This window comes from Tachypleus tridentatus, chromosome 2, assembly GCF_004210375.1.
Source record: "Tachypleus tridentatus isolate NWPU-2018 chromosome 2, ASM421037v1, whole genome shotgun sequence".
Taxonomy (NCBI): Eukaryota; Metazoa; Arthropoda; class Merostomata; order Xiphosura; family Limulidae; genus Tachypleus; species Tachypleus tridentatus.
Window position 1 is genome coordinate 76,750,344 of NC_134826.1, and position 27,891 is coordinate 76,778,234.

At 31.9% G+C, this 27,891-nt stretch overlaps 1 protein-coding gene across 8 annotated transcripts in view; it reads left to right on the top strand.

Moving 5' to 3' along the window:
* The first annotated feature begins 2,531 nt into the window (after positions 1-2,531).
* The window catches only part of LOC143244279 (large ribosomal subunit protein uL30m-like), a 70,305-nt gene continuing 44,945 nt past the window's right edge, over positions 2,532-27,891 (top strand). Inside the window, exons 1-4 of one of the 8 annotated variants that reach the window (XM_076488640.1) lie at positions 2,532-2,618; positions 2,778-2,821; positions 7,557-7,664; positions 12,719-12,814. In XM_076488640.1, coding sequence (XP_076344755.1) covers positions 7,635-7,664; positions 12,719-12,814 — 126 coding nt within the window. In that variant the 5' untranslated portion in view covers positions 2,532-2,618; positions 2,778-2,821; positions 7,557-7,634. Of the gene's footprint in view, positions 2,822-2,883; positions 3,242-4,842; positions 4,913-7,556; positions 7,665-12,718; positions 12,815-27,891 lie in introns of those variants that run through there. The other 7 variants (XM_076488641.1, XM_076488643.1, XM_076488644.1 and 4 more) reach the window with 7 other exon arrangements.

Here is a 27,891-nt window from a genome sequence, read left to right on the forward strand (position 1 = left end):
CAATTGTTGCTAGAAGCAGGTCATTATCAAATTCAACAGGGTGCCCAGTGTGAGCTACATCTATCAAACTGCAGTTACCAGTTTTGATTTATTGAACCATCTTTGACACTTCATCACATTCAGCATGTCATTCCAATACACCTCTTGAATGCTTCGCGTAGCTTCTGTAACATTCTTCCCTTTTCTGAACTTGTAAAACATTACATGCTTTATGTGCTCCTCTGACACCTTAATGATAATTGGTGCTTCTGAAACAAATAAAACATAAATTAGTAAGGAAACGAACTGGCTTGCACTTAATGCTATCAAGTTATATGAATTTGTGAATAACTTCATTTAGCCAAGAAATATGCATTTAAACTTATTCTCTCCCAAAAAACGACATTACTTATGAGATGACCTGATAGATAAAACAATAGGTCACTTATAAATATGCGCACACGAGCATATAGGAATTTCATATATAAGCGAATATAATCTAACTAATCCATCTGAGCTTTGCATCCATTAATTACGTAGTAAGAATAACAACCTCTTAATACTTTAAAAAAAATTCTCGACTTCCGAACAACAGATTACAAATTATATTAAAGAAATTATTAATTTTTAGAATTTAATGCTTTTACAATACGGTTTGAACTTCGCATAAAGCTACACGAGAATTACCTGCGCTAGCCGTCCCTAATTTTGCAGTGTAAGACTAGAGGAAGGCAGCTAGTCATCACCATCCATCGTCAACTCTTGGGTTACTTTTTTACCACTGAATAGTGGGATTGAGCGTAACATTACAACGTCACCACGGCTGAAAGGATGACCATGCTTGGTGTGACGAGGATTCGAGCCCGCGACCCTAGGATTGCGATTTACAATACGGAAGAATACTTCATGGAACGGATACGACACTTCAATCACTGATGTGATCATTCTCAAGCTTTAACAGGTAAAACGTAACCACTATCAATTTTAGAATTTTAATACATTGTTAGTTTGTTGAATGTTAATTTAAATACTAAAATTGATAGTGATTTCTTATGCATGCATAGAGAGAATTAACAAATTATTTATTTATATCCGAGAATTTTAACATGTGAATAAATATGAAGATATACTAATCAGTGATGACGAGAAACCCACTTGTTGAGAAATTTATATGCAAAAACGGCTCGTTTGGGCTGAGAAAACACTTTTACATAGAAGAGCGAACAACGTTTCGACCTTCTTCGGTCATCGTCAGGTTCATAAAGAAAGAGGTAACTGAACCTGACGATGACCGAAGAAGGTCGAAACGTTGTTCGCTCTTCTATGTAAAAGTGTTTTCTCAGCCCAAACGAGCCGTTTTTGCATATGAAGATATACTGTATGTTATGCAAAATATTTGCGCAAAATTAAGATGTCTGGTGATATAACGATTAAGGGCGTATAGAGATGTATCTAAATATTTGTTTGACTTTATTAATAAAGCTTCTCTGATTTTTCTTATGTTAATGCCAGGTTTGTGGTTTAGTACCGTAGCATTCTGTTCAGAAAATTGTTTTTGTTGATATGTTCATGGACTAGGGAAAAGAGTTTTTTTGTGTACTTTTAACTTGATCTTCAAATTTCATCCTGTTTCGCTTATCTAAAAGCTTAGGCAAATGCTATACTTAATTTTGTAAAAGTTTGCTGATAGTGTGGGTTCGTTATACGACTAGCTTAACATGTGTTTAATTTTTATTCCAGGATTGAATATGACTATGAAGTTGACTACTTATTTCTTTTTTACTGCTGTATTTTATACACGTCTAAAGCATTGTTGCTACAAATGTTTTATATAAATCGTGTTTGTTTCGTCCCAGCCAGTTTGATGAACTCTGGATTGGGCGCAACGCAGTGTTGACAATGGAAATGATGAACATAGTGCGGTTGTGATATTATTATTATAAATTCTTCTAATTTTTAAAACATCCCTAAGGGATTAGGTAAATAGTGTACTGTTAAAAATATTATAGGTATAATTCTAATGTCTGATGACAAATGTGTGTGAGTTTTCTTACTGCAAAGCCGCATCAGGCTATCTGCTCTGTTCATCGAGAGGAATCGAATCGCTGATTCTAATGTTTTAAATCCAAAGATAAACCGTTTTCCCATGGACCCCTACTGTGGGAAATTATGACAAGTATAATTAATAATGGTCATGCTTTGCTAGCTTGAAAAGGTGCTCATACGATATAAATAGTTGAGATATTACTATATCTTTTTAACTGAAAAAACGTTTAGAACTGTAGAATAAAAATTTGTAACAAATTTTCACTTGGCCTATTTTGAAACTATCATAAACTACCAATTTAAGGATGTAATTGTTTTACTATCTTTCAAGCCTGAAGTTACTATATAACTGTATTATTTAATTAATTGATTCTAAAGTACTGGCTGGAGTATGAAATTTATATTAAAACAAACAAATAATAAAAAAAAACAACAAAAAGACAAAACACGATCTATACCTCCATAAAAATATATGTAAATATTTTGTAATAAGTACTCCCTTTATTTACGAACGATACAAAATTTGAAACCGGTGTTTGTGGTATAATATTTTTATTTCTGCAGAATGTTTCTTGCTCACATTAATATTTAAGGTACGTTTGTTTAGAGATCAAACGTTGTGCAGAAATAAACATATTAACCAAACAAAGTTGTCCTGAAGTTATATTTGTAATTGTACTTTATTTTATTTTATTAAGTAAGTATTTAGTGTTTAAATGGTAATTAACGTATTTTTTCTATTACATTTACAGTGTTTTTCTTCGCAAGTTGTTTGAAACGTTTTTCTTTGGTTTTGGTAAGTAAACTATTGTAAGGATACTTGAGTATGGAAGCGTGTTATACTAATTTAGTAGTTATTACATTATTGGTCAACTTTTTATTAAAATGTAACAATGTAAATTTAGTTTTCTTATTATCTGTCTAACGTTTTATCTACAACATAAACGTACAATATAAAATGTAAAATAGTCATTAATTTATCGATAACTTGTAAATGTTCTAAAACTAAATTACACAGGATGTAGGCCACAGTTATAATGATGTATGCAATCTTTCCAATAGGGGATTACTTTTTGAAAATGCTGTTTTGATAATTAGTGACTTAGTGAGGACAATAATTTGATCATCTTCATCCTATTGAATACTGTGTTTAGAATTAACCATTAGGAAGAAGATAAATAGAATTTGGGGGTAACAATAATAATTAACACTACAGGTAACAGTACATTTCCCTATTTATACTTGTATTTTAAATTTAGATTTAGGTTTATTACCTTACTCATAGTGCCAGTGATTGCTATGACTATTAGTATTAATTATATATTACTACAGTTGTTAATGTTATTACATTAATACTACAGGATTTTTAACGTTTATGTACAAATATTAGTAATTACTATACCTTGTATTATAAGTGTTCTAAAATGCTAAGCATTTGCATATAAAGTAATAACTTAACTATATGGAATGTAGACAAAACGTGAAATCCTGTTATGATGAAATTCAATAGTTGCATCACCGAATAATACCTTTAGGATTAGGAACACAAGAGTACATAATTTAGTTCAGTTGAACTTGCTTCAAGTGACTAATATGAATAGTAGTACAAGTTATATCTCATTGCATGGATAAAATAAATTATCATTCTTGGTAATATATTTAGGATGTTACACTTGTAATAATTTAAAGATAACAAAATTCCACCACATCTGCCAGTATTAAAGAAAATTTATTAAGTAAAAATATGGAAATAAAAAAACAATGCATTAAATATAATAACAGAAATAATGAAAAACAATTTATTAAATATAACAAATAAAGAAAAACATCTTTCAAACAAATATGATTCAAATTTTATTATTTATGAAAAACAATTAGCAAACCTATGCCTAGCCAGGGCTAAGATAGAAACATTAATAAACTCCACAACTTAAATCTTAATATCATTAATTTCAATAAATATTAAACAAATTAGGAACAAGAACAAAAAATAACTAAAAACTAATTCACTAGGAATAATACAATATTTCAAAATTAAACTATGACTCAATATCAAGAACTACAGAAAAGTAATTCTTACAAATTATATTTTGTGAACTGATTTATTTTCAAGATAAAGAAAGGCTTTTTATTTAGTGAATGGATAATGAGGTTACATTTCACGTGACCAATTATTGCGAAAAATCAACATAATCTTTTATAACTGGAACGTATGTATTTCACTGCTAAGAGAAACAACTGTCATTTTCATAATACATATACATCGTCAAAATCAACACTCTTCAGTAAAAAAAATTAATAGTTGAACAATACAACAGAAAGATAATAAATGAATGGTAAACAAAACCATAACAAAATGAAATTAGAATTTACAAGTCGCAAACATATAAGAATATGCACCCATAAGATAAAACTTGAGTAATGGCCATGATCCTAACAACTTTCTGTTAATTTGTAGTTTAAATTAGAAGGGTTTATGCTAATATACAAACCATACCATGGGTGTGTGGAGTTTGTCTAACTTTTATGTTGAAAAATTTACTCTAAACTTGAAAAACAATAAGAATGACATTTTCTGTTTTAATTTTATGCTAGGTTTATGTTATAGTCTTGTTTTTTTTTAGTCATAAAAATGCAAGAGTAGTAAATAGTTCTATTTATCATAGCCACAACAGCATTGTTGTTATTTTAGGAAACAGTCATCAGTGTGAAGTGGAATTTAAAATGAGTTGAACTTACAGAGAACCAATCTGATGGTAATTACTGATAGTACTTGAAATGGAAGTAAAAATGTAATACCATTTTTTCATTTTTAAGGAAATCATATTCTGCCTATAAAGTTCCATGAAGTCCTGACTGTTGCTATGTCCAAAGGTGACTTATTCCAGTAAGTCACTCTTAGAAAAATAAATTAACTTGTGCCTAGCCTGTCTTTTCCAGATCTTAAACTTTGGTCATTTTCAGGTGATAATCTCAAATTTCTTATGAATATCCAATTGCCATTGCTGCTCAAATAACTGGTTTGGATTCCAATTTGTCTTTGGTGTCATCTTCAGTTGTTCAATCAGTTATCAGTCTTCTTTAATGTGTCTTCATGATTTTCATTCAAATCTGCGGCCCCTCCCAGTGGCACATTGGTATATCTGTGGACTTACACCGTTAAAAACCATGTTTAGATAGATGCCTATGGTGTCAAAGCACAGATAGCCCACTGTATAGCTTTGTGCCTAATTTCAAAGAAAGAAAGAAACAGTCAAAATTGTAGCAGTGTCAGCATCTTTGTCAAACTCTCTACAGGATGTACCCTGCTGTAATTGCACAGTGTTGTCTCTATTGATGTCTTCTGGTGTATTTGGTAATATTTGGTTTACAAATCAACAGAGTGCAAAACACTTCTGAATTATACTTGGACTGAGTCCCAGCCATGTTTCAACCATTATATTGCATAGAATATGTCAACTTGACTGTCAAGTTCACTGGTATTTTGTGTATTTGAAATCTTCAGAATTATGTGATAGAGAAGATTCTTGGAATAAGTTTATTTCAAACTTTTTATGATACCAAAGCCATCTATTTGCAAGCATTAGGTTATGTTTGGTAACAGGGACATGTGTTTGACACTTGAATCATAGATGGTTTGGTGGAACAGTTATCAACAAACATCAGAATTGATTGGTTTTGTAGCTTCATTTTGTTATTGGTTTTTTCCAACCAATTGCTGAAGATTGCTGATGTTATCCAGGTTTTCTTGTTTGTTTTATACATTATGATGTCTGAAATTCCCTAAAACACCAGGGATTTGCAGACTGCCTGATGACTCGATTCACCCCTGCTGTATTATATCCTAAAAATAACATAATTCTCTCCTTTTGAACTTTTGTTACCTTTACATATTTCAACTTTGATAACTTGAGACTGATTTGGCAAGGCATGGAAATTATATGTTAGTTTCATTGCATATAAAATGTTTTTTAATGTATAACCTCACATATGGATGCAAGTATGCTTTAGCAATCACTTATAATGCTCTGGTTAATGTTGCAGCTTTTCCAATCAACACAGCTGATGACATTTTGTCATTTGTGGAAGCATTTCAACCACACATTTGAGGTAGTGAAGTCATCCAGCTTGAGGTCAACTGATAACTCTAATCTTTTTTTTTTGGATTAACTCCAGATAGAGGAATGTTCTTAACTCTAGCATTGCAGAACCAATCAAACACTAGCTTGTTAAGTCCTTGACTTGTGAACATTCATGTTCAAATTAAAACTGCTTTCCCATAAATATGTTTTTAACTTTATTAGTAACAATTGTTTGAATTTGTGTTTTGCCAATTTGCATATCAGCAGCAATATGAATACATTTGGCATAGTTTTTATTCTTTTTTCATGGCTTTTCCATTTTCTTTGAAGAGTGAGGTGTTTACATTTTTACATTTTTTGAGGCATTTTGAGACAGAATTGATCTTTGTATAGAAATGTGATTTATTTTTTTCAATATGTGTTGCACTTTTTCAGCAAGCCACAGATTAACTATTCACCAGGAGAATGTAATCTGCATCATACCTCATCTGACATTTTAACGAAACATTCATTTTGACTGTTGATTGGCTGATGAGGGTTTTTACCATCTTGCATCTTGGTCTCATTTTGATGACCAGTTGTGCACTACTTATCAAAACACGTCAACTCCTGTAATCAAGCACTAATTTCTTTTGAAGTTATTTTTTCTGAAACGTTGAATAATTGAATTAGAGATATTTATGTTTTGAAGAATATTACATGAAATATGAAACATTTTCAGCATTCATATTCATTTTCCTTGTGTGGCATCTAATGAATCATGAATTCAGATTATAGTGCATACATGAATGCAAAACAAATGTTTACATGTTTTTTATTGAAAGGAAGAAAATTTGCTGTAGAGAGGTCATTATCAGACTTTCCATCCTAAAATTATGATTATGTGTTTATATATCGGGAAGTTGTTCATAGGAAGTCAGATTTAATATAAAATTGTTCCATGTATAGAAAGAAGTTGTATCGAAATTGAAGTCATTACTGGGAGGGATTGCTGTGTGTGTGTGTGTGTGTATATATATATATATATTAAAAATTTTAAAGCCTTTATAATTTATATTTTGTTATATATTATTCCAAAAACTGACAGTCAAGAAAAAAGCAATAGTATGAGTGCATTAATTCAATTATATTTGTTACTGTCTTTGTAATGAAGGAAACTTCTATGAATTAAAGGGATATATATTTGGAATTTGATTTTGAGTTGTAAGGGCACAGTTGTATGCATTTTCAATTTTTTTTTTGTATGTACTCAGAATTTTCAGGAACTTTCATGGAACCATGGAAATTTACATGGAATGTTTTTATTGCAATAGAATAGGTTGAACAGGCAAAGTATAATGGTAGAATTTACTATGTCTTGTGCAATATGAATTCCACACCCTTGACTTTGTGTATTGGATGCATAAACTACATGCTGTATTTCATGCTGTGTGATCATTTCTTCCTTAGATTGATTTTCAACCATTAAGCCAGATATTGTGGCTTCATCAGATTAGATACACATATTGACATTTAAGGGAAAATATAATGAATTCAGAAGATGTTGCTGTCAGGAATGTAAGTTTTCCCTTTTTTTTTTTTTTTAATTCAGCATTTTTCATTTGTCAGTAATGATTTTAATATAATAAACTGACTTCAGTGTTAAGTCCAAGTAACTATTAGTTATAGTAATGTAAGCCCAATTTACAAAGGCTTTTTGATACTGTGGATTTATACTCAATTAAATGCTCATAGTTGAGATACTAATAGTGTATTCCTGTTATAAAAACAACCACAAGCATGTTCCTCTATGTCTTTCCTGTTTTTTGAGATAATTTTTCCACAAACACAAATCAGACTTGTTTAGTGCATTATCTTTGACTAAAGAAAGGAAAAAAAAAAAGAGACCCTTAGTACTATTCATTTAGTTATGAGTATTTTCAATTGTTTTTATAATTAAGATAAATGTTTCATTTTTTTGTTAGTAAAAATGTGGAATTTATGACAGTAATGAGTAAACCCTGAACCTTCATAGAATGTTCATCCATTACATAGTGCAAACTGAAATGCAATTTGCTCCCTTACATTGCAGATTTCATCCTTGGTTATACTAAATTATACATTTTTTGGTTATAAGCATTATACTACATGTAAGACTTTCTTTATCTGTAGTATAAACCCCAGAACTTGATATTTCTAGATAAAATAATCATTGGGTTATTTAATATTTTGTGTAAATGCCTATATAAATAAATTGCAAATTACCAGACATCTTCAGGTTGACAATGGAGAAACTTTGCTATAGAGATGCCGTAATCAGACCTTTTACCCAAAAATCATGGTAGTGTCACATCTATCAGGAAGGTGTTTGTGGGAAGTCAGATTTAACATAAAATTGTTTTGTGCAGAGAAAGAAGTTGTATGTAAATGTCTCTGAACTTATATTTCAAGTTGGTGTGGGTATCGTGAGATATTTCATGTTGGTATGGGTATCGTGAGATATTTCATGTTGCTGTATTTGTAACTGATGTGGTTGTGGTTGAATTGGCAAGAAAGTACATATCCAGACTAATCAGATGATTATTTCTTGAAATTGTTTGCTTATTTAAAAAAAAAAAATTAAAATGTGACAGTACCTGCCAGTATTCATATCTTAACATTTGGAGGGTGATGGTTAGAAAAATTGCTTGAAATGTCACATTTTTTGCTGAAAAAGTTGTGTTAAGTCTCTAACAATAAATATTTTGCATTAAGTTACACTTTTAACTCTATAAAAATAAATCACTTATTTATTGTGGGGGTATTTGTTGTTTTAAATGTTTTCTAGTTATCACTTCCCAAGTTTAACTAGATATTCTAAGAAAATTTATAATCTAGAATTTCATGAGAATATTTTGGAGAAAAGTGGAGAATTTTTTTTGAATTGTTACTGCTGAAAGTGTTGGAGGCCTTAAAAAGGTAATATCAAGACAATACTTCACTTTCACACACAGAGCCTTCAGCTAACTTCTGTCTAAATATTACATTTAATGTGAAGTGATCTGGTGAATAATTGCATCAACACATGACAATAGCTCTCCACCAATAAGAGAGTGACACAAACTCCTTGTACAGTAACATGTCTTGAGCATTTATGCTCAAAGTAACTTCATTCTTTTCCTTGGCAATGTCTGGAATGGACATGTTTTTAAACATATTAGTCAAATACATGAGGTTTGTGATAGTTCATAAAATATAAATTTCATTAAAGTTTTGATGTTTTATTTCTTTTAAATAATTGCAGATAAAGAACATTTTGTTTCCTTTCTGCTTACCTAATTTGCTTTGTTCCATGTTAGCCTACTTGTGATACTTTTTAAGTTATGAGTAAAAACCACTTGGGTATGAACACTTTCTGTTGTAACTGTAGTTGACATACTATAACATCTAATACCCTTTATATATCTTAATGGAATTTTGTAAGCTTTCAGTAATCATTAAGAGTCATTTGCAGACAAAAAAATAAAATTTTTAATAAAGCATTTTCATTAAAAATTTCTTTGGGAAAATATGGAGTCAAAGTGTTGACTGTTTCAAGTGTGAAGTAGTTTTCATGTTTTGATTGAAATACTTTTTTCATAAGAAAAATTTCAGATTTCATATGTATGATGTGTAAAACTTCTTAAATAAATCTAAACATGTTTTACCAGTAAAACTATATATATCGTTTTTTTTATACACTAACTCTATATGAGGCTGGTCGATTCTAACCTTCTGACCACCAAAAAATAAAATTGAAATAATCCATGTAATACTTGCAAGCATACCTCATGAAAATGTTTTTTATTTTTTATTTTATCTAATATAACCTAAAACATTTTTACTTTTTACATTACACTACTTGTATAATAATAATAATAATAAATAAAGATTACATACAAAAAACAAGAAATCGAGCACTTACCTGGGTCTTTTTGCTGTTGACTGTCAATAATATTTAACCATACATTTTTTTTTTTTATTAATAGTACTACTACAACAAATAATACAGAATAATAATATGCAAAAAGTAGGCAATGTCCCATAACTCTCACTATTTCTGGCTTTGTAAGTATGAATAAAGTTTGAAACAGAAGTGGCACAAAAGACAACAATAGCATAATACATCACTTCATAGATCAAAACCTTGGATTTCTAATGGTTATGAATAATTAATATTAAACTTCGGAGAAAATTATTTCTTGAACAATGGATGCAGCAAAGGAGTTTTTCTATTTTATGGCTCTTTAATCAAATTGAAAGCTATAAAAATTAATCCTTGTCTGAGAATTGACAAAATTTATAGTATTTTGTATTAGATGTTTTACTTCTTGAAGTGATAGTAAATAAATTTGAGAGAAGTAATACCCAGAGAACCTCATAAAATAAGAAACTTAAAACTTGTGTAACAGGAACATTTGGATTGTTAAATAAGCTTCTATGTCAAATGTGTTTGTATGTTATCTTAAGAAGTAGTTTAATTATATTTTAAATGTAACTCACTAAAACCTCATGATGTACACAAAAAGGTGCCCACAGCAACAGTTTTAAGCAGTTTTTAAACAATAAAAATTGGGGTATCAGTGTACACCAAGACCTATTATACAACTGCAAAGTTGAAAGTGTCTATTTATTGTAAACTTTATACATGAATGTTTCATTAGTGATATCTAAATCCAGGTATTTTGCTTTATTTCTAGTGGAAGATATTTTTGTAGAGGAAGCTTTGGTGGATACATTTTTTATGGCTGTGTTTAGAAAACTAATAATTTGGTATAAAAATACCATCTGTATATCTCAGCATGACTAAAGTGCAAAACATTACTATAATCTGTGTTAACAAGGTCTGTAATGTATAAAAAATTCTAGTCCAAATATATATCTGAAAGGCCAACTTCAGGTGACTGACAGTGGTTTTTCTACTTATCTGTTCGTCTTCCTGGTGAGTTATGATTATTACAGTCATACTACAGAAAGTCCTTTACAACTTGAATTACTGTAGTTTTTCTCTTGATGTTGTAACATTTGGTTTTGTGCTACTTATTTATTTTTTAACTTTTTGTTTTATTTTACTTTATGAATTTTACTGAATTTACTTTTACCTTTTTACTGGACATTTAGTGCAGATAGCCTAGCTGCTTTGGTGCCATAAATCACTAAATCAACCAACCTATCAAATATAAATCTACAGCATGTGGTCTGAAAATACCTCTTATTGGAATTCCTTGTCTATTGGAAGACATGCTGGAGAAATTTTACAAATGTATTGTCAAATAAAAACTATATAACCTGCAAGAATTCATTTAATGTTGAACAGTAGTCATTTTTGTTTGAGCAACTCTGTCAAAAAGTTGTTAATTGATGTGGGGTTGTGTTTTATCTAAATTCAGAATTTTTCTGTTTTAGCATTAAAACTTTTTCTTTACATTCAGTGGAATTACTGATGATAATGAATGGATTAGTACTAGTTCTTTCTTTGATTACATTAGTGTTTTTTTTTAATGACTATTAATGTATTTGACCCTTATCTATCAGAATTGAAAATTTGTTAGCCCTACCATTTTTCATCCCAGCAGAAAACCTATATTTATATAGTGTGTTTTGTAATATAAGAATCAAAAATACTTTAAGTATAACATTATTTGGTTTAAGTACATGTACACCAAAATCTGATAAAACTGAAATTCATTCATGATACTTTCTATACAAGTTTTAACGTGTATATTGACCTTGTTATCCAGAGTTATTAACCCAAACCAGTTCTTGACATAAAGCTGTACATTTTTTACAAATGAAAAAAAGTCTTTAGTGGCTTTATCTGAGAGTGATGCTCAGTAACATATTTCTTACCCATAACATGTTCATTGTTGTTAATAATTAATTTTTTTATGGATATGATTCATTTATTTATTGTCTTTAATTTTATTTACTAATTTTCTAAAGTGGATTACTTTTAAATTCTTTCTTACTTCATTTATGGTTTATGTAAAACTTAATGGAGTGATGTAATGAGTTAAGTTGTAGTTTGTCTAAAGAACTTATTTAATTTTTATAAATCATTGCATGCTCAGAAGTGTGCATGTATCAAAATGTATGGAATTTTATTGAAAAGAAATTTTATGCCATTTTAAAAACTCTTATTATTATTTATGAAAATGATCTGCCTAATCCTTAACCATTTTATATTTTAAAAGTGGCAATTTTTTTCTTTTAGTTATCTTTGCAAAGTATACTAATTTCTAAAAACGCTTTCTTTTGTCTCCATACCTATTGTTTAAGTCTTAACTGAGAATACTGTTGTATTTTCAACTGTTAACACCAGGTTGTATGGAGTCATAGCAATTCCACACTGGTATTCTAGGGTTAAATAAAGTTTAATAAAAATGATACTTTGACAGATTTCCTACCATAACATTTGCTAATCATGCCACTACTCTGGTCATATAATCTCTATGGTTTTATGTGATGAATTTTTCTATTCTTAAATTTCATATTAACAGTAAATAATTATTGATTATATAGTTTAAATGACTATTAAAAGTTTTTCTTCATACCAGTTGAAACTTTTTGTTGCATTATTAAACAAAAATATGTATTTTTTTCTTCTTTTTAAGTTCAGAGATTTTTTGATGATCTACAATAAAATGTCTGAAACATGCTTCAACCACTGTGTGAGAAACTTAAATCAAAGGGATCTAACAACAGATGAGGTTTGTGCATTTTTATAATACAAGTTTTACAAAAATCTTTATTCTAATGTTACCATTTTTGAAAATATAAAAACATGACTTCCTATTTAAAAAAAAAAAAACATTTCATTGAGTTTTTCTTTAAAAATTGTTTTCTACATTGTTTATACTTTGCTATGTGACACAGTAGTCCCCACACCCAATAAAGCAGTAAGTCGGAGAGTGTTTCCAGTGGATCATAAGTCATATTCTGAAAGTATGCAAATCTCACAGTTAAAATGACCTGGGTACCTGAATGTGACTTTTGATGGCCTCCAGCACAGTGAAATACTAAACTAGTTTATTGTGCAGTGCTTGCAAATGCTATAAATGCTGATGTTTCATTCCTGGGTTCTATTAGAATTAAAGGAAATGTTGAAAGACTTAAAATCTATGGTACTGGATGAAAGCTTACTCACTGCAAGTTTTGGTTTATAACTTTACTGTTCTGCATACAGTTCATTTTATACTGTAGATTGTTCATAATAAGACTAACATGAACTTCAGCAGGTTCTCTAGCTTGTCCAGAGTACCACAGGTTTCAGAAAGCTGTTACCTGGAGGTAGGTAATCATTATAACAATAAATTGATAAATAATGATTTATAAACATACTTAATATTATTTTATGCAAATAACATACTCCATGTTTGCTATAAAAAAAATAAATCATTTTGCTTATATATTTCTGTATGTCAGTTTACTATTGTCTAAGCATACTGTGTTTCTGTACACAAGTAAATAATCGTTATACATAATGTGAAATTTCTGGTCAGTAATTTTATAACATCATTAATGATCAAGAGTCTGTAATGTGTTATTTCTGAAATATACAGTATGCAACAGGGTATACATCCAATGTTTCTTCCTCTTAGAAGTGGTATTGGATCAAAGCAATAAAGAAAGAATTAGGATAATATTGAAGAGGAAGAGCTAGATATAGATACTAATGTGTTTCTTTTCTTTGACAAAAGAAAAGTTTTTGTCAGAGGAATACAAATAGTTTGCTTCTGTTTCAGTACTTTTACTGAAGTTATTTTTAAAATCATTTAGCTTAGAGAACATAAACCTAAGCTTCTGTCTTATTGCTTGATAAAGATGTACTTGGTCACACATCTACAAATGAGAATCACCTAGGCCAGATACATCCAGGCAAAGAACACCAGCAAGAGGCAGGACTCAGAAGAGAAGGGGAAGTTATACAACAATATCCAGAGCAACTGAATATGAAGTCTTTATTAGAACAGAGCCTGTGTTATTTAAGTTGTGCAGGCAGTTTATCTTCTTCATTTTTAATTTTTTTTTTCTTTGAATAGAATTTGGTTTATAAAACATGAACAAAATGATAAAAAGCACATCAGACTGAACCACTAAAGAGAAGGATTACCATAAAACAGGGTCAGGTTTGTGTGGTTCAGAATTTGCTGTTTCTTGTTGTTATAAACTTGTACTTAATATGATTATGAGTAAGTAAACAAGTGGCTTTGAAGAAATAAGAGATGGGAAAAGCTTCTCTGCTAAATTTGCTAAGTGTATTGATATTTCAGTAAGCCATTAAGGTGGGAGTTCCTTATTTTATATTCTATAAAAGAAACATATTGTATATGTTTTTTGCTTCTTTCAGTTGGGCCAATTATTAGGTTTTCAGTTCTTTCCTACAAGTTGGCTCGAGCCCCATTCTTTTTTGTTAACTATATTAGGTTTTTTCTGGGTGGTTACTTTCTTGAGGCCTGTTTTTCCATTACTTTGTGAAAATTTGCTAAATGTGACCTTTCCAACGTGGCTTCCTTCCTTTCAAGTTATTTATTTTGTTAAGATGGCTTGTTGTTCTCCAGTTCAGTCTCTCAATCCCTACTCATGGAGATTTCTCATGCCCCAGACTTGCTCCTGTTTGAAGACCTCCAAGTCTTACCAGTACATTTGGAGGCTCCTTTTGCTCACATATATGTGACGTTCCATATCTGTAGGGAGTACAGCACAGGTGGCATGTATTATTTTGTGGTTGACACCAAGCTATCCTTCAAATACACCTTTTTCTTTCTGTATCTCAGTGTATTTTGTAATGGTGTCTATTCTACAGGTTTGCTATGATGATAAATCCCAGCATCTCTTCAGTATTTTCCCCATACAAATTCCTCTCTCCCTGTTTCTTCTAGTAGAGTAGGGAAGAATACTTGCTTCTCTCATCTTAAGCCTTTGGGAATGTTGATGTGAGATATGTGCAATATCCCACCGATATAAGGACAAGTATGTGCCCGCCTCACTTGAGAAGTAGGGCTGGTGATGTTGTGCAGGATATCCTACTGTGTTATGAACAAAGACTTTCCTCCTGTTTAGTCCAGCCGAACAGGTTTTAGTTAACCTTGGGCCACAGGTCTGGGATGATTCTCCCTGTACTTGGTTATTGTGGTATCTCACATATTTTCATATAAGAAGTGTCTCTTAGTCCACTGGTAGTTACATCGTAGACTGGCACAGTACATGTTGACACATGTAGAGGTTTAAGCTTTGTTTTATAGATTTCTGACATGTATAATGATTTGCATGGCAGTGAATGAGGTGTAATCACTATTGTACAGAGAGATTGAGTATTTATTTGAAATACATTTTCAGGAAAGAAAAATGTTAACTTTAACCACTTAAATGCTAGTTTTGTTTCCTCTGGTTCACATACAGTCTACAGTTTTCTTGCAGATTAAGCTGCTTTTTTTTACATAAATAATGTTCAGAAAACATTAATAAAATTAGTGGTTTTCTAAGTATTTGAATCTGCATGGTTGAAAATATCGTGTCACAATCAAATAAACACCAGGTTTATGTTTATTATGATGTTTTAAGCTACTGTCTGAGTTTCATCTACTAGTGGTAATTTTTATCTACTCGTGTTTTTATTTAAAGTAATAAAATATCCTTAGTTACTGTTACAAGAAAACAGGTAAAACTGTTTTCTCTTGGTTAAGTGCCATACTAATCTCAAGGAAAACAATAAGGAAAATTGTGTTTTTTGGTAAGTGTAGTGTGTTTTATCCCACCAAAATGATTGACTACCTGCCAAATATTTCAGTGTTGAAATTGAAACATTTCCTCAAGTATATTAGTGGAAATAACAGGCACATTGTATTTTGTAATAATATATTAATGGCCAAAATGGTAGTTTTACTCAGAGTGTCTAATATATTTCAAGATCTACCAGTGTTATGGCCATTCCCATTTTAATCAGAAGTCTATTTGTTGCCCTTGCATTCTTCTAGATACAAACCAAGAGCCACACAGATCTGAAAAATCTGATCCCTGCACTTTTTTTGGTAAAAGTTGCTCATTGTTCCTCCCCTCTCAAGTTGGGGGCCAAATCCAACCTAGATTCATTTAGTTTCTTGGAGCTACAGCTGTATTATTCACCATTTACTGTTAAATCTCTTTGACCTGTTTCACTATCTGTCAAAAGTAGTAACCTTACCTACCTAACTTTCCATAAACAAAGCATGTGCTTCACTTCTCTCTTCTAGGATGACATATAGATGGAGATATCCACAGTATTTATTGTGGCATACACAATATTAGAGGACTTGGATATACTTGTCTGTTCACTGACTACTAGTTTGGCTGAACTGCAATGGTGGGATATTTGGATGGTCAGTTTAGCTGGGTTCAAACCTTCCCCAGCATGGGTGCCTGAGTAGGACTGTGTCCAAATTAAAATAACTCCTCCTATTCTTAGTTTCCTCTCCTGTAAGAGATTCAAATTGTCACTTTGTATCTCATAGCAACAAAAACTGTGAGAATATGGTCTCACACATAGATGTTGTTAAATTGTTTCACCTTTTAAAAACTTGTCTACAAGGATATCATCACAATGTTTCTGAGATTGTTGCAGAGGAAGCTTTACCATGAAAACGGCACATGTTATTTGTATAAGCATTTAATATTTTAGTGATTATCCTCTTCTAAGGATTGAATTCAACTTGATAGGTTGCCTTGTTTTTTCACTAGGGCAAACACTTGACAAAACTCTGTTATGAATGTATTACAGTCTTATTGTTCCTCCTCCAAATTCTTAATGTGATCTACAGCTTAACTAGCTGTACTCAGAATTAGGTATTGGGTAGCCTGTTCTGGGGTCCAACCATACCATGCAGTTACCTACCTGAAACCATAATGAAAATGGTCCAGGTCTTTATTTACTGTACCTTTTAAACATTGACAATCTCTATAATGTACAGGATCAGAAACATTTTTTTTCAATTTCCTAATCATCACCTTATAGAGAGAATTTTGAAATTATCTGCACAGTGTGGTTAAAACTGTCAGAGGTCTCAATGCTATGATGAATGGTAGGATTATAATTTGAGACAGTAGAGTAACGAGTAGATCATGGAAGCTCAGTCAATTGTTCTGTTGGGCCCCAAGCACTTCTATGGATCATGTTCACTTTGCCATTATACTTCCCTTTTTGGGGATGCTTGCCATTGTGCCATGATCCACTCCTTTCAGTATCCACCCTCTCACCTGCATCAAGATGGTTTAGTTTGCAGACAACTTTTACCAATGGTTCTACTTGTCTCCATTCTTTTGTAACTACAGCCATAGCTGAGACTAAGCTACTCTGGTTGATATTAGTATGGGAAACCTGTGAAGACTGTTCCACCTAGTCTCAGACTTACCAAATGACAGTTGATTTTGTCAACCCTTAGTTTTTGTTTCCTTTGTGCCAAGGTTAATCTATGGGAGAATAATATGATTAATAGATCTGGATATTGTAAATGGTGGCAGTTTTTCTACTTTGGTTGAAGATTACAACAAGGTTGAAGTCATGGACTTTTGCAGGATTGGCAGAAGTCCAACATACAGGAGAGGACTTCTCATAGATCTGACAAGTCTCTCAAGCACCCACTTTACTTCAGTGACTGAATCTCTCTGGGTTATAAGCCTTAGTTGTCAAAAGTATAATTTCTAGAACTTAGACCCTTTTTCTTTTTTTTTTTGCTCTTAATAACAAGAAAGTTTAGGTAAAGTGCAATACAGACTTTAGCAGTTATAACAGTGCACTCTATAATAGTGATATTCTGGTCACAGAATAGGTCTTTACCTATCCACTTTTAGGTATATTCAGGTAAATTTATTCAAATAAGTCCACTAAATAACGGATGTACTCGAGATATCAGTGACAGAGTAATATTATAATTTTTTATAACTCTTTTTGACACTGAATAAAAGATGTTAATGTTTGGCATGGCACTGAATATATATATATATTTTTTTTTGATACTTCAACTAATTATGGTATCAGTACTAAAAGCATGATATCTTGGCAATAACTCAACAAAAGTCCCTGAAATTGTCAGTGATTGTACCCAATACTATATATGTTAAATTTAATGCATAAAAATAACGGGAATAAAGGAAGACACCCTGATACACAATGAAGAAGTGCTATGTAAAGCACAATAATTTATTATAAATTGTATACAATTTGTGCAGCAACCCATCAGTAGTATTTGTGGTAATGATATATCTCATGGCATGGTAAAAAGCACATGTGGAGATTGCACTGTTTGCAGAAATAATTACTCTTCTTTCTTTTCCATCCAGCTGTGTATCTATCACTGCAAACAGTACAATCAGGTTTGTGTTTTTTTTCCTCATATTGTCCAATACTATGTCTTTCCACCAAGTGCTGACCTTTATCAGTACTTGGTCTTCCTTTTCGTTTGGCTTTGCTGACATATCTCTCCAGCAAATTTTAAATAATCTGCTCTCTGAATAGTCTTGGAGGGACCGGGCTTTCACTGTTGCTCTTGCAGTCTGCACAATATATTATATATCGGTTAACAAGAGCTACTTCTCTAAGCCAATGGTAAATGGTAAAATACCACTTGGTACCTTTGTGTGGATACATAAAGGTTCCCAGCTTCTGGTCTATGATGTTTACTCCACCCATGTGTTGGTTATATGTTTCAGCAATCAGTGGTTTTCTCAGATTTCTGTATCTGCCAGGATATTTGTGGAAATGGTCAATTAAAAAAAAAAAAAAAAAAAAACGTTTAGTGTCATGCCAAGCACATGCTACCATATTACCACCACGCATAAATACCAGCAGATCTCCTTTGCTAAGACGCAATCTTGTGGGGTGGATATCTGATGGCGTGTGTTTCCGTCCAGCCTTAACTGTGCCACAAGCCCCAGTTCCATTCATCTCTAAGTTTTTGAATAAAGAAGGTGAAGAATAAAAGTTGTCCGTGAAGACTATATGTCCCTCATTCCAAAACTCCTCCAGTAGATTCAAACCTATAGTCTCTATAACTGAGTATCCAGCCACAGGCACTATGGTATTTTTCCCACAATATGTAATAAAGTTCAAAGCATATCCAGATTCACTTTCACACGATGCAAATTGTTTGATGCCCCATCTTGTGGGTTTTGATGGTAAATACTGTTTGAGATGAACTCTCCCTTTGAATTTGATGATACTTTCATCAATGGACAGCTCACATTGTGGGGCATATGCTGCAAGGTATTTTGATTCACAGAGGCTCATCAGATCCTGAATTTTTCACAGTGGATCATAATTTGGATCTCCACTGTTTGGCCGATCATGCTCATTTTTAGCAAAATGCAAAAATGATATCGGGATTTCGTAACAATCTCGTAGCATTACCTCTGTAAATGACACACGAGTTAGCCAAAAGGAGCCCCAGTAATTTTCCAGTTCATGTTTCTGGCACAACCCCATTGCTATTTGTAGTGCAATATATGCTTTGAGTTCATTGGTCTCAATCCATTTTATAAAACAGGAGTAAGATGACATTTCAGTGGTGCAGTCGAAATACTGCAAAGAATATATATTTGTTTCATTACAAATCAGCTCAAATGCTTCATCAAGAAAGAAAAGTTTGAAGTACTGAAATGGAATGAAATTTGCTGTATCAATCGGTACTCCAGTGTGAGTGGTAAAATCTGGCAACCAGTCAGATTCAAAATTAACAGTGTCACTGTAATATTGCCATGGAAAATTTGGATCCTGATTTTGATCTTCAGGTTCATTATCACTTTCAAGGGGAGCTTGGGGCTTTGACTTCTCCTTGTACCTCTAGACCTCTGGGACTATACACTCCTTGATCGTCCACGAGGACCACCACTGGAAATGCTATGGACATCCACAAAATAAAACAAAAAAACTCTTGTACATAGAGGTATAGTACTTTTCCAACGTTCCATGTATGTATGTTATATTTATATATTTTCCTATCAACAGTATATGAAAATGCAGAGAACTAGCCTTGGTCAGTCAGTTTATGCAATAAGTTAAATGACCCTAACTGCACCATGTGCTTACCTAAAGCAGGGGCAGATTCCAGGCCACGAATGTCTTCATTATCACTCTCATCTGTTACAAGTAAGCTTTCATTATCATTTGCCTCAAACTAATTGTCACTCTCTTCATTGTTAAAAATAATATTGATTACTTCTTTAGTGGTATATGCTGCTCCTTTCGGCATTGTAACAACATCGCAAGTATCAACGGAATATGCAATGAACTGTATGATATACACAGGCTAGAAAACAAAGAAATCACGTGATCTCTGGTTTAAATACTTGCTGGGAATCCCAAGTAAACAATGAATACACATGGTTCTAGTCTCAAGTGGGTCTACAGGCCTGTGTGATTATGATAAGTAGCCACAAGGGTATGTTGTTTACAATTTTCAACGAAAATCGCCTGCCGCACTGAACCTTCAAGTTGACTGCAGTCACCAACTGTGCCAAGGATTAACTGACTAACATGACTAGATGCAAATAAGAAAAGAAAAAATAAGCTCACTGTTTTTAATATGTGCAATATAAAATGGTGTGTGTGTGTGTGTTTTTGCAGTTTTACTTGTATCATACCATTACTTCTATGGGATGTTCTCAGTTTCAGCTCATCTATCAGATTGTAAAATCTAAGGCTTCTTATATTTGGAGAAAAACCTTATATTTACTAAGGATGATGTGTCTACCATATGACTGGCCATTCTCATTACATATAGGTGGACCTGTAATTTTATATGTCACTTTTGCAACTATTGAAGGACATTGGCTTTACATCTTTACAGGTCACAATAATCCCCTAAATATGGACATTTTGCCCAACCTGTAGCCACAATGTACTATAACTCTAAACTTACTATGAGTATCATCACAAAATTTGGCATAATTTTGATAAATATTACAAGTATAAGTGTAAGGTGCTTTTCATGTTAACATTAAAAATATTTCTTTTCATTCTAGTTTTCATATTTTGTTTACCATAACATTTAGATCTAAATGAATATTGCAATTCTTTTGACATAAAAGTTTGTACTTTATCTGTTATTTTCTCTACCCTAACACTAACTGTTGCTGAATCATCAGTTTATAGTGAAATGAAAGTTTAAGAATTATGAAATGAACATAACTTTTGTTTTCAATTAATAATTTATTTCCATATCTTTAGGTGGTGTTATTCATAGTTTCAGCTGTTTTACTTTTTCACGTACAGTTTTTTTTAAGTTTATAGTTTTATTGTTTGGCTTATACCATGTACAGTTTAAGCATACCAGAAAAGCAACAACTCAAAGTGGGAAGATATTTAATAGAACCCCATAAATAAAAATTGGTTAACTTTATATTATCTTTACTTAACACTAAGCTACACATTCAAGAACTGTAATATCTGCTATAGCCAGTTTTGAAAAGACTTATTGCAAGCTTGAAATTCAAAATAAGTTCTTTCTGTTAGTTATAAATATGTACTGCAAATAACAGTATATGGTTTTATAAACTGATTTTAAAGTTAGGATAGATTGGTAGAGCTTCAGTCATGGGTTTAGAAAATTTATTGATATCTTGGGGATGATGGCCCCTCTAAGATTTCAAAATTTTTACATGTAATTGAATACAAGTACAGAAACTTTTTTTCATTGGTCCATTTCTTTTGGCTGAAGATTTTAAGTGCATCTTTGTTTCAAATTCAGATGCTTTCCTTTTAGTATGTTACAAGCTATAAAATCTGCACTTTACAATTTGATTATATATATCTATTGATTTAAATATATAGGTGTCCTATACAAGATAAATAGTTGTTCAAATTGTGTTCATGAACATTGCTTCATTATGAACCCTATCCCTACAGCCCAGCCCATGAGGTCAAAGAATCTTTGCATTTTGCTTCCCCTAATTTTTTAATTATTGAACATATGCCTATGCACTAGTTCTTATTTTACCCTACACCAAAACTCAAATGGATGATAGAATTAACTTTGTTTTGTTTGTTTATCCACTTTTGGCAAACACACACACACACACACACCATTTGATTGCTACCCTCCATGATTGGGACTGTACATCTGCTATTGCTTCCAGCACCTGGTGCTAGGCCTGATTATGTTGGTACTAGTTTTAGTTCATGATCATTTTCTACTTTCCTCCAGAGATTTCAAATACTTTTCTGCTTTGGTAGTCCCAACGTCACATATACAAATACTCTAACTGTATGTGCAAATTAGGTACAGGAAAGTTTTCATTTTTAAAATTGACATATTATATTAAGATAAAAAATTTCAAATATCATTCCTGTACTCCTTTTCTTATACTGGGGAGATTCCATGAGAAGATTGTTTAAAAACATTAAGGTAAGAAATTGGGTCAGTTTGTAAGGAAAATACACTGAAATCTTAATCATATAATGTTACCATGTAAAAGATAGTTTGTGAAATTTGTACCAAAATTAATAAAAGCATTATCTTGGTAAATATCCAAAATAATAATCTTAAGTTTCAGTAGAAATAAGAAATCATTAATTTTATGTTAAGATACAAATTTTCATTTATATACAATGTGTATATTAAAAGTGGCTTGTTTTTGTAAATTACTGGAGCATTTTTCAGTATTGTTATAAGAATACTACACCACATTCTGTCTCAGCTTAAATTATTTTCATTTTAGTCTGAGTTAACTAATTATGCCAAATAGTGGGTGTGTGTTGCTTCTTTCAGACAATTTGGCAACAAAGAAACCTTCCCCACATGTACACAAGTCTGATAGTTACATATAAGAACATTTAGAAATACTTGGTACACTTATCCTCAGTAGAGTACTACTAAATTGACATTGGGTGTCAAAACACTTGTGAACTGTATGATATAAATTTGAATCTAATAGAAATTGTTTGTGTTTTTTCTGTCATCTACATATGTGGTTATAATAAAAACAAGTACAATAAGGTCAGCTTTATATTTATGTTTACACCACTACCAATTATCCAGTTGTGAGAAGGAAAACCACACAGTTTTTACATTTCATTCCAAAGTGTGTAAACAGTTTGTTTTTTTTCATTTTAATATCGTAATCTTTTTGCTTTAATTAGCATAACGTTTACAGTATTATAATGTAGTTATTAAAGATATAAAAAGACTAAAGGGTAATAATTGTTTGAACTTCATGTATTGGTCTTGCTAAATAAGAAACAAAGTTTATTTTTAAATAAAACTGTTTTGGTGTAGCTGAACCTGTAATAATATTACTACTACATTAGATTCTGGTGTTAATGAAAAAGAAAATATATTGTACTTGCAGTAATTTATTTTATGTAAAGTGATTGTTAACTTGCTGAACCTGTTTTTATGATGTATGCATATAGTGCACATATTTATAATTAGGCTCAATGTGTGGAGAAGTGTGCAGCAAAAAATATCAACATTAACCACAAGGTGATGGCTGTATATATGGAAGTCCAGCCAGAAATTATCAACAAACAAGTTGAGGCAGCTACAAAAGCAGGTCAATTTAGTGAAAATTCAAGTAATACAGTAGATACATCTCAGGCAGTTGTTTAACCCATATTTCTTTTAGTGTACAAAATTAAGTAAATAAACGTTTTTTTTATAGAATAAATTTCAACCCTGAAGGTGTTTTTTTTAATTTTGTGAAGAAATAACAAGTCTTATTTTCTTTTAATTGTGTCAATTCATTGGTACAATATTACTCTCAGTGTGAACTATACTCTTCTGGGTGTAAAATTATTAAAGGCACAAATATTGTAATGAACTTAAATTTTTGTAACATGCATTATTTTTGCAACACTGAAGAAAGTCATCACTACTTTTGGTAGTACAATATTGTAACCATACCAACACTTCCCAGAACTGATTCTATTCATTTGTCTTTCATATTGATAAGAGATTGCTAGGCAGTTCTTCATAATCTGTGGTGAATTCTTTCAGCCAAAGCCTGGCATCCTCACAATTAGAACTTAATAATTACTCATGTCTTTGAACAGCATTTTTACTTCTAACTGATACATGAAATTTCTCCATTTCAGGGATGAAATTTTGCCAGTACTTGGTACTTGTATTATTTTAATATTGGTAACCAGTACCAAGATTTGTTTGATCATTTTTTACATCTAAGCTGTATGCCTTTCATCCTTCTCTAAGAAAGCAGACATGCTATGACTCATAGAATCTAAACAATCATTAAATATTGGAATGAACCACTAAGTGACCTAACAACAAATTCTTATTAGGAGTCATGAGGAGATGTTTATTTAGCAACTTTGATGTCAGTGTTAAACCAGTTTTATCAGACTGTGTGATATTTATAACTGGTCTATAACAAAAAGTATATTTAAATGACACACTTTGTTAATTGAATAATTGTGCCTGTCCCCGATACTAGTGCCTATAATGCATTTTTATTGTGCAGTAGAATGGGAAGCAAAAATGTAAAGTTTACAGTTAAGAAATTTTAATCTATATATGTTTATTTAAAACCATCAAATCAATGGTTTTATGTTTTTTGTTTTTGTAAATAAACTGTTATAACTGATACACACAAACAAAATCCTTTGTTGTAGAAGCATATGAGTACCAGCACTTTTCACTTTTTTGTTGAGAATTTCATCCCTGGTTACATCTTCTTGTAATTATCAGTCATTTTAAATTTCTTTCTTTAATTTGTTATGCTTTTCTGTAATTTTATCTTTTATACCCTTTGTGAGCCTACTTGGTTTTTTACTTCCAGCTACCCTTTTCTTTCTGTAAGAAATATATTTATTTTTAATTCTGAATTTTTTTAAATCAAAAATATATATCATGCTCATCAAACCTCATTATAATCAATAATAAATTACATCATATGGCATTTTAGAAAGATACTGATTTAATGCACAGTAACAGTTGTTAATATTTATTTGCTTGTTTACAAAATATTTGGAAGAAATGAGAAAATTGTACAAAAATTGTTCATATGTAGTTCTCAATTAAGAACATTAAGAAATTTAAATTATGTATATATATATATATATATATATATATATATATATATATATAATAATATTTATAAGTATTTGAAGAAAATTAATATAAAAGTAACTGTTCAGTTTCATTGTTTCACATGAAATGTTTTACAACAATAATTTGGTTTATCTAGAGCAGTTGTTCCCAACCTTTTTCATGTTCTACACCCCTAAAAAAATTTAATATGTTCTTGCACGCCTCACAGTAATTATTTATTTAAGAATAAAGTGAAGGTGGCCGAAACAAATGTTATCCTGCACCCCTTAGAACACTATCTCATCCCCCCTGGTCGGAAACCACTGATCTAGAGGGATTTACCACATTTCTGAGAGAAGTTTGACTTCATCTTGCAACAAATTGTTTTGAACTGCCAGTCAGGGAATTGTTCTACTTAATCATGCTAGGTTTATGAAATGGATTTGCTGATGTAAAGTTTTATTGATGGCATTGGTTTATCAACTAATGATCCACTCTTTCTTTGTAGTTTGTTTTTGTTGTTTTCAAAGATTTCATACTATTTACATTTGCATCATACAAGTACTCAAGCCAGCTATTTGTAGCAGTCAAGTCAACACAGTGAAATCCATTCTGTCTATACCCCACTTATGGACTTGTGGTATTTTAGTACTTTCGTTTATTGAATGATAATTTTTACCTTTCATAATTTATTCCACATTTCTGTTTATGTAAATACACCTGTTTGTAAAAGATTACAGGCGAAACATATAAGTTTCCTATCTAGATACCTAACTATAGTCAGATTACTGTCACTGTGACTAACTTGGTATACGAATAAATGTGACATCAAAAATGTGACTAAGAAATCAACTCTTGCTATTATGTAGATTTTAAGTTCTTAAGTTTATAAAGAAATATTTTTTTAAATTCTCAGTTCCTTTCAGTATGCTATGGATTTACAATGCTGAAATCAGGGGTTCAATTCCCCTCAGTGGACTCAGCACAAAGCCTGATGTGGTTCTGCTGTAAGAAAACACACATGTACACACACATACATTTTTCTGTATGAAAATCATGATATGCATTTGCTATGTATGCCTTCTCTCATTAATTCATTTATCATCATTCCAAGAACTATGGAATTTTATATAGATTACTCAATATAATATAATTATTAGTCAGGCAAAGTATAACTTTCACAGTCTTCAATATTATTTGGTTGCAGAAAGATAAACTAGAAAATTAGACCCATCTTACTGTGTCTACCTGTTATATCCTTTATCTCAAAAATTGTCAAGTGTTACCTCCACTGTTTAATACTATATTATTTATAATCAACAGAAATCCAAAGTTTCAATCTATCAAGGGCCCAACATGGCCAGGTGGTTAAGGCACTTAACTCGTAATCCAAGGGTCGCGGGTTCGAATCCCCGTCACACCAAACATACTCGCTCTTTCAGCGGTGGGGGCGTTTTAATGGTACGCTCAATCCCACTATTCGTTGGTAAAAGAGTAGCCCAAGAGTTAGCAGTTGGTAGTGATGACTAGCTGCCTTCCCTCTAGTCATATATTTTGTGCAAAATTCAAAACAAACCAAACCTAAGTTTCTTTAGAAGTAATTTGACTTATCAAGTTTATATTTTATCATATCTCAGATCTGCTCGATTCAGTTGAGACTGGGGCTAAGTAATTTCTACATAGATTGGATTAGTGTTTGGAGTTGTTATCTTCTTGGTTGTAGAATCTTTTACTCCTAATACGCAAACCACTGCATATATCATAATGGATCAGTTTTTGGTGGTACTTGCACTAATCTATTATGCAAATATCTCCTGTTGCCATAGCAGAAAAACACTCTAAAACATCACCCTGCCTGTCCCAATGCTTCATGGTAAATGCTTTGCATCAAGGTATACATCTTTCACATTTTTCCACTTTAAGTACAATAAAATATTTCAAACTTGGACTCATCCATCCATAACCCTCGTTTCCATTCATCAACAGTCCAGTTTGTACTTTTTAGCAAATTTCATTCTCTTGACCAGTGGTTCTCAAACTGTGTGCCTCGGCTCCTCAGGGCATCGCGGCGAACTCCCAGGAGACATTAGGATATTTCAATTTTTCGAGGGAGACGCAGCGATAGCGGCATCTTTCAGACACCACGCGAACTACTAGCTCGAGGTAGTTCACAGTTTTAACATTAGATCGCGCTGCATTCCTTTCGATGACGTTCTCGTATGTTTGAGATGTGTTTTTGTTTACTTGTACTTTCGTTTACTAGTAATTTCTCGAACTTTCTCGTTTGTTAGATTTTGTATATAAATACCTGTCGACTCTCCGGGTCCATCAGTAAGCGAAATAACTGAAGGGTGTCGTGATCAAGTGTCTGCGAGGTCTAGCGAAGTTCAGTGAATTATTTTGTTGATTAGTCTTTGTGCATAAAAATAGAAAGATTTTTAATATTAATAAGAAGTGTGGCGGGCTAAAGATCAGTGGCAAAGTTGCAAAGAAACGATTTGGTTTGAATTTCACGCAAAGTTACACGAGGGCTATCTGCGCTAGCCGTCCCTAATTTAATAGTGTAACACTAGAAAGAAGACAGATAGTCATTACCACTCACCCGTCAATTCTTGGGCTCTGTTTTAGCAACGAATAATGGGATTCACTGTCATATTATAACGCCCCCACGGGGTGAGAATAGTTGGTGTGACGGGAATTCGAACCCGCGACCCTCGGATTACGAGTCGAGTGCATTAACCACCTGGTCATTCTGGGCCGTGTGAAGAAAT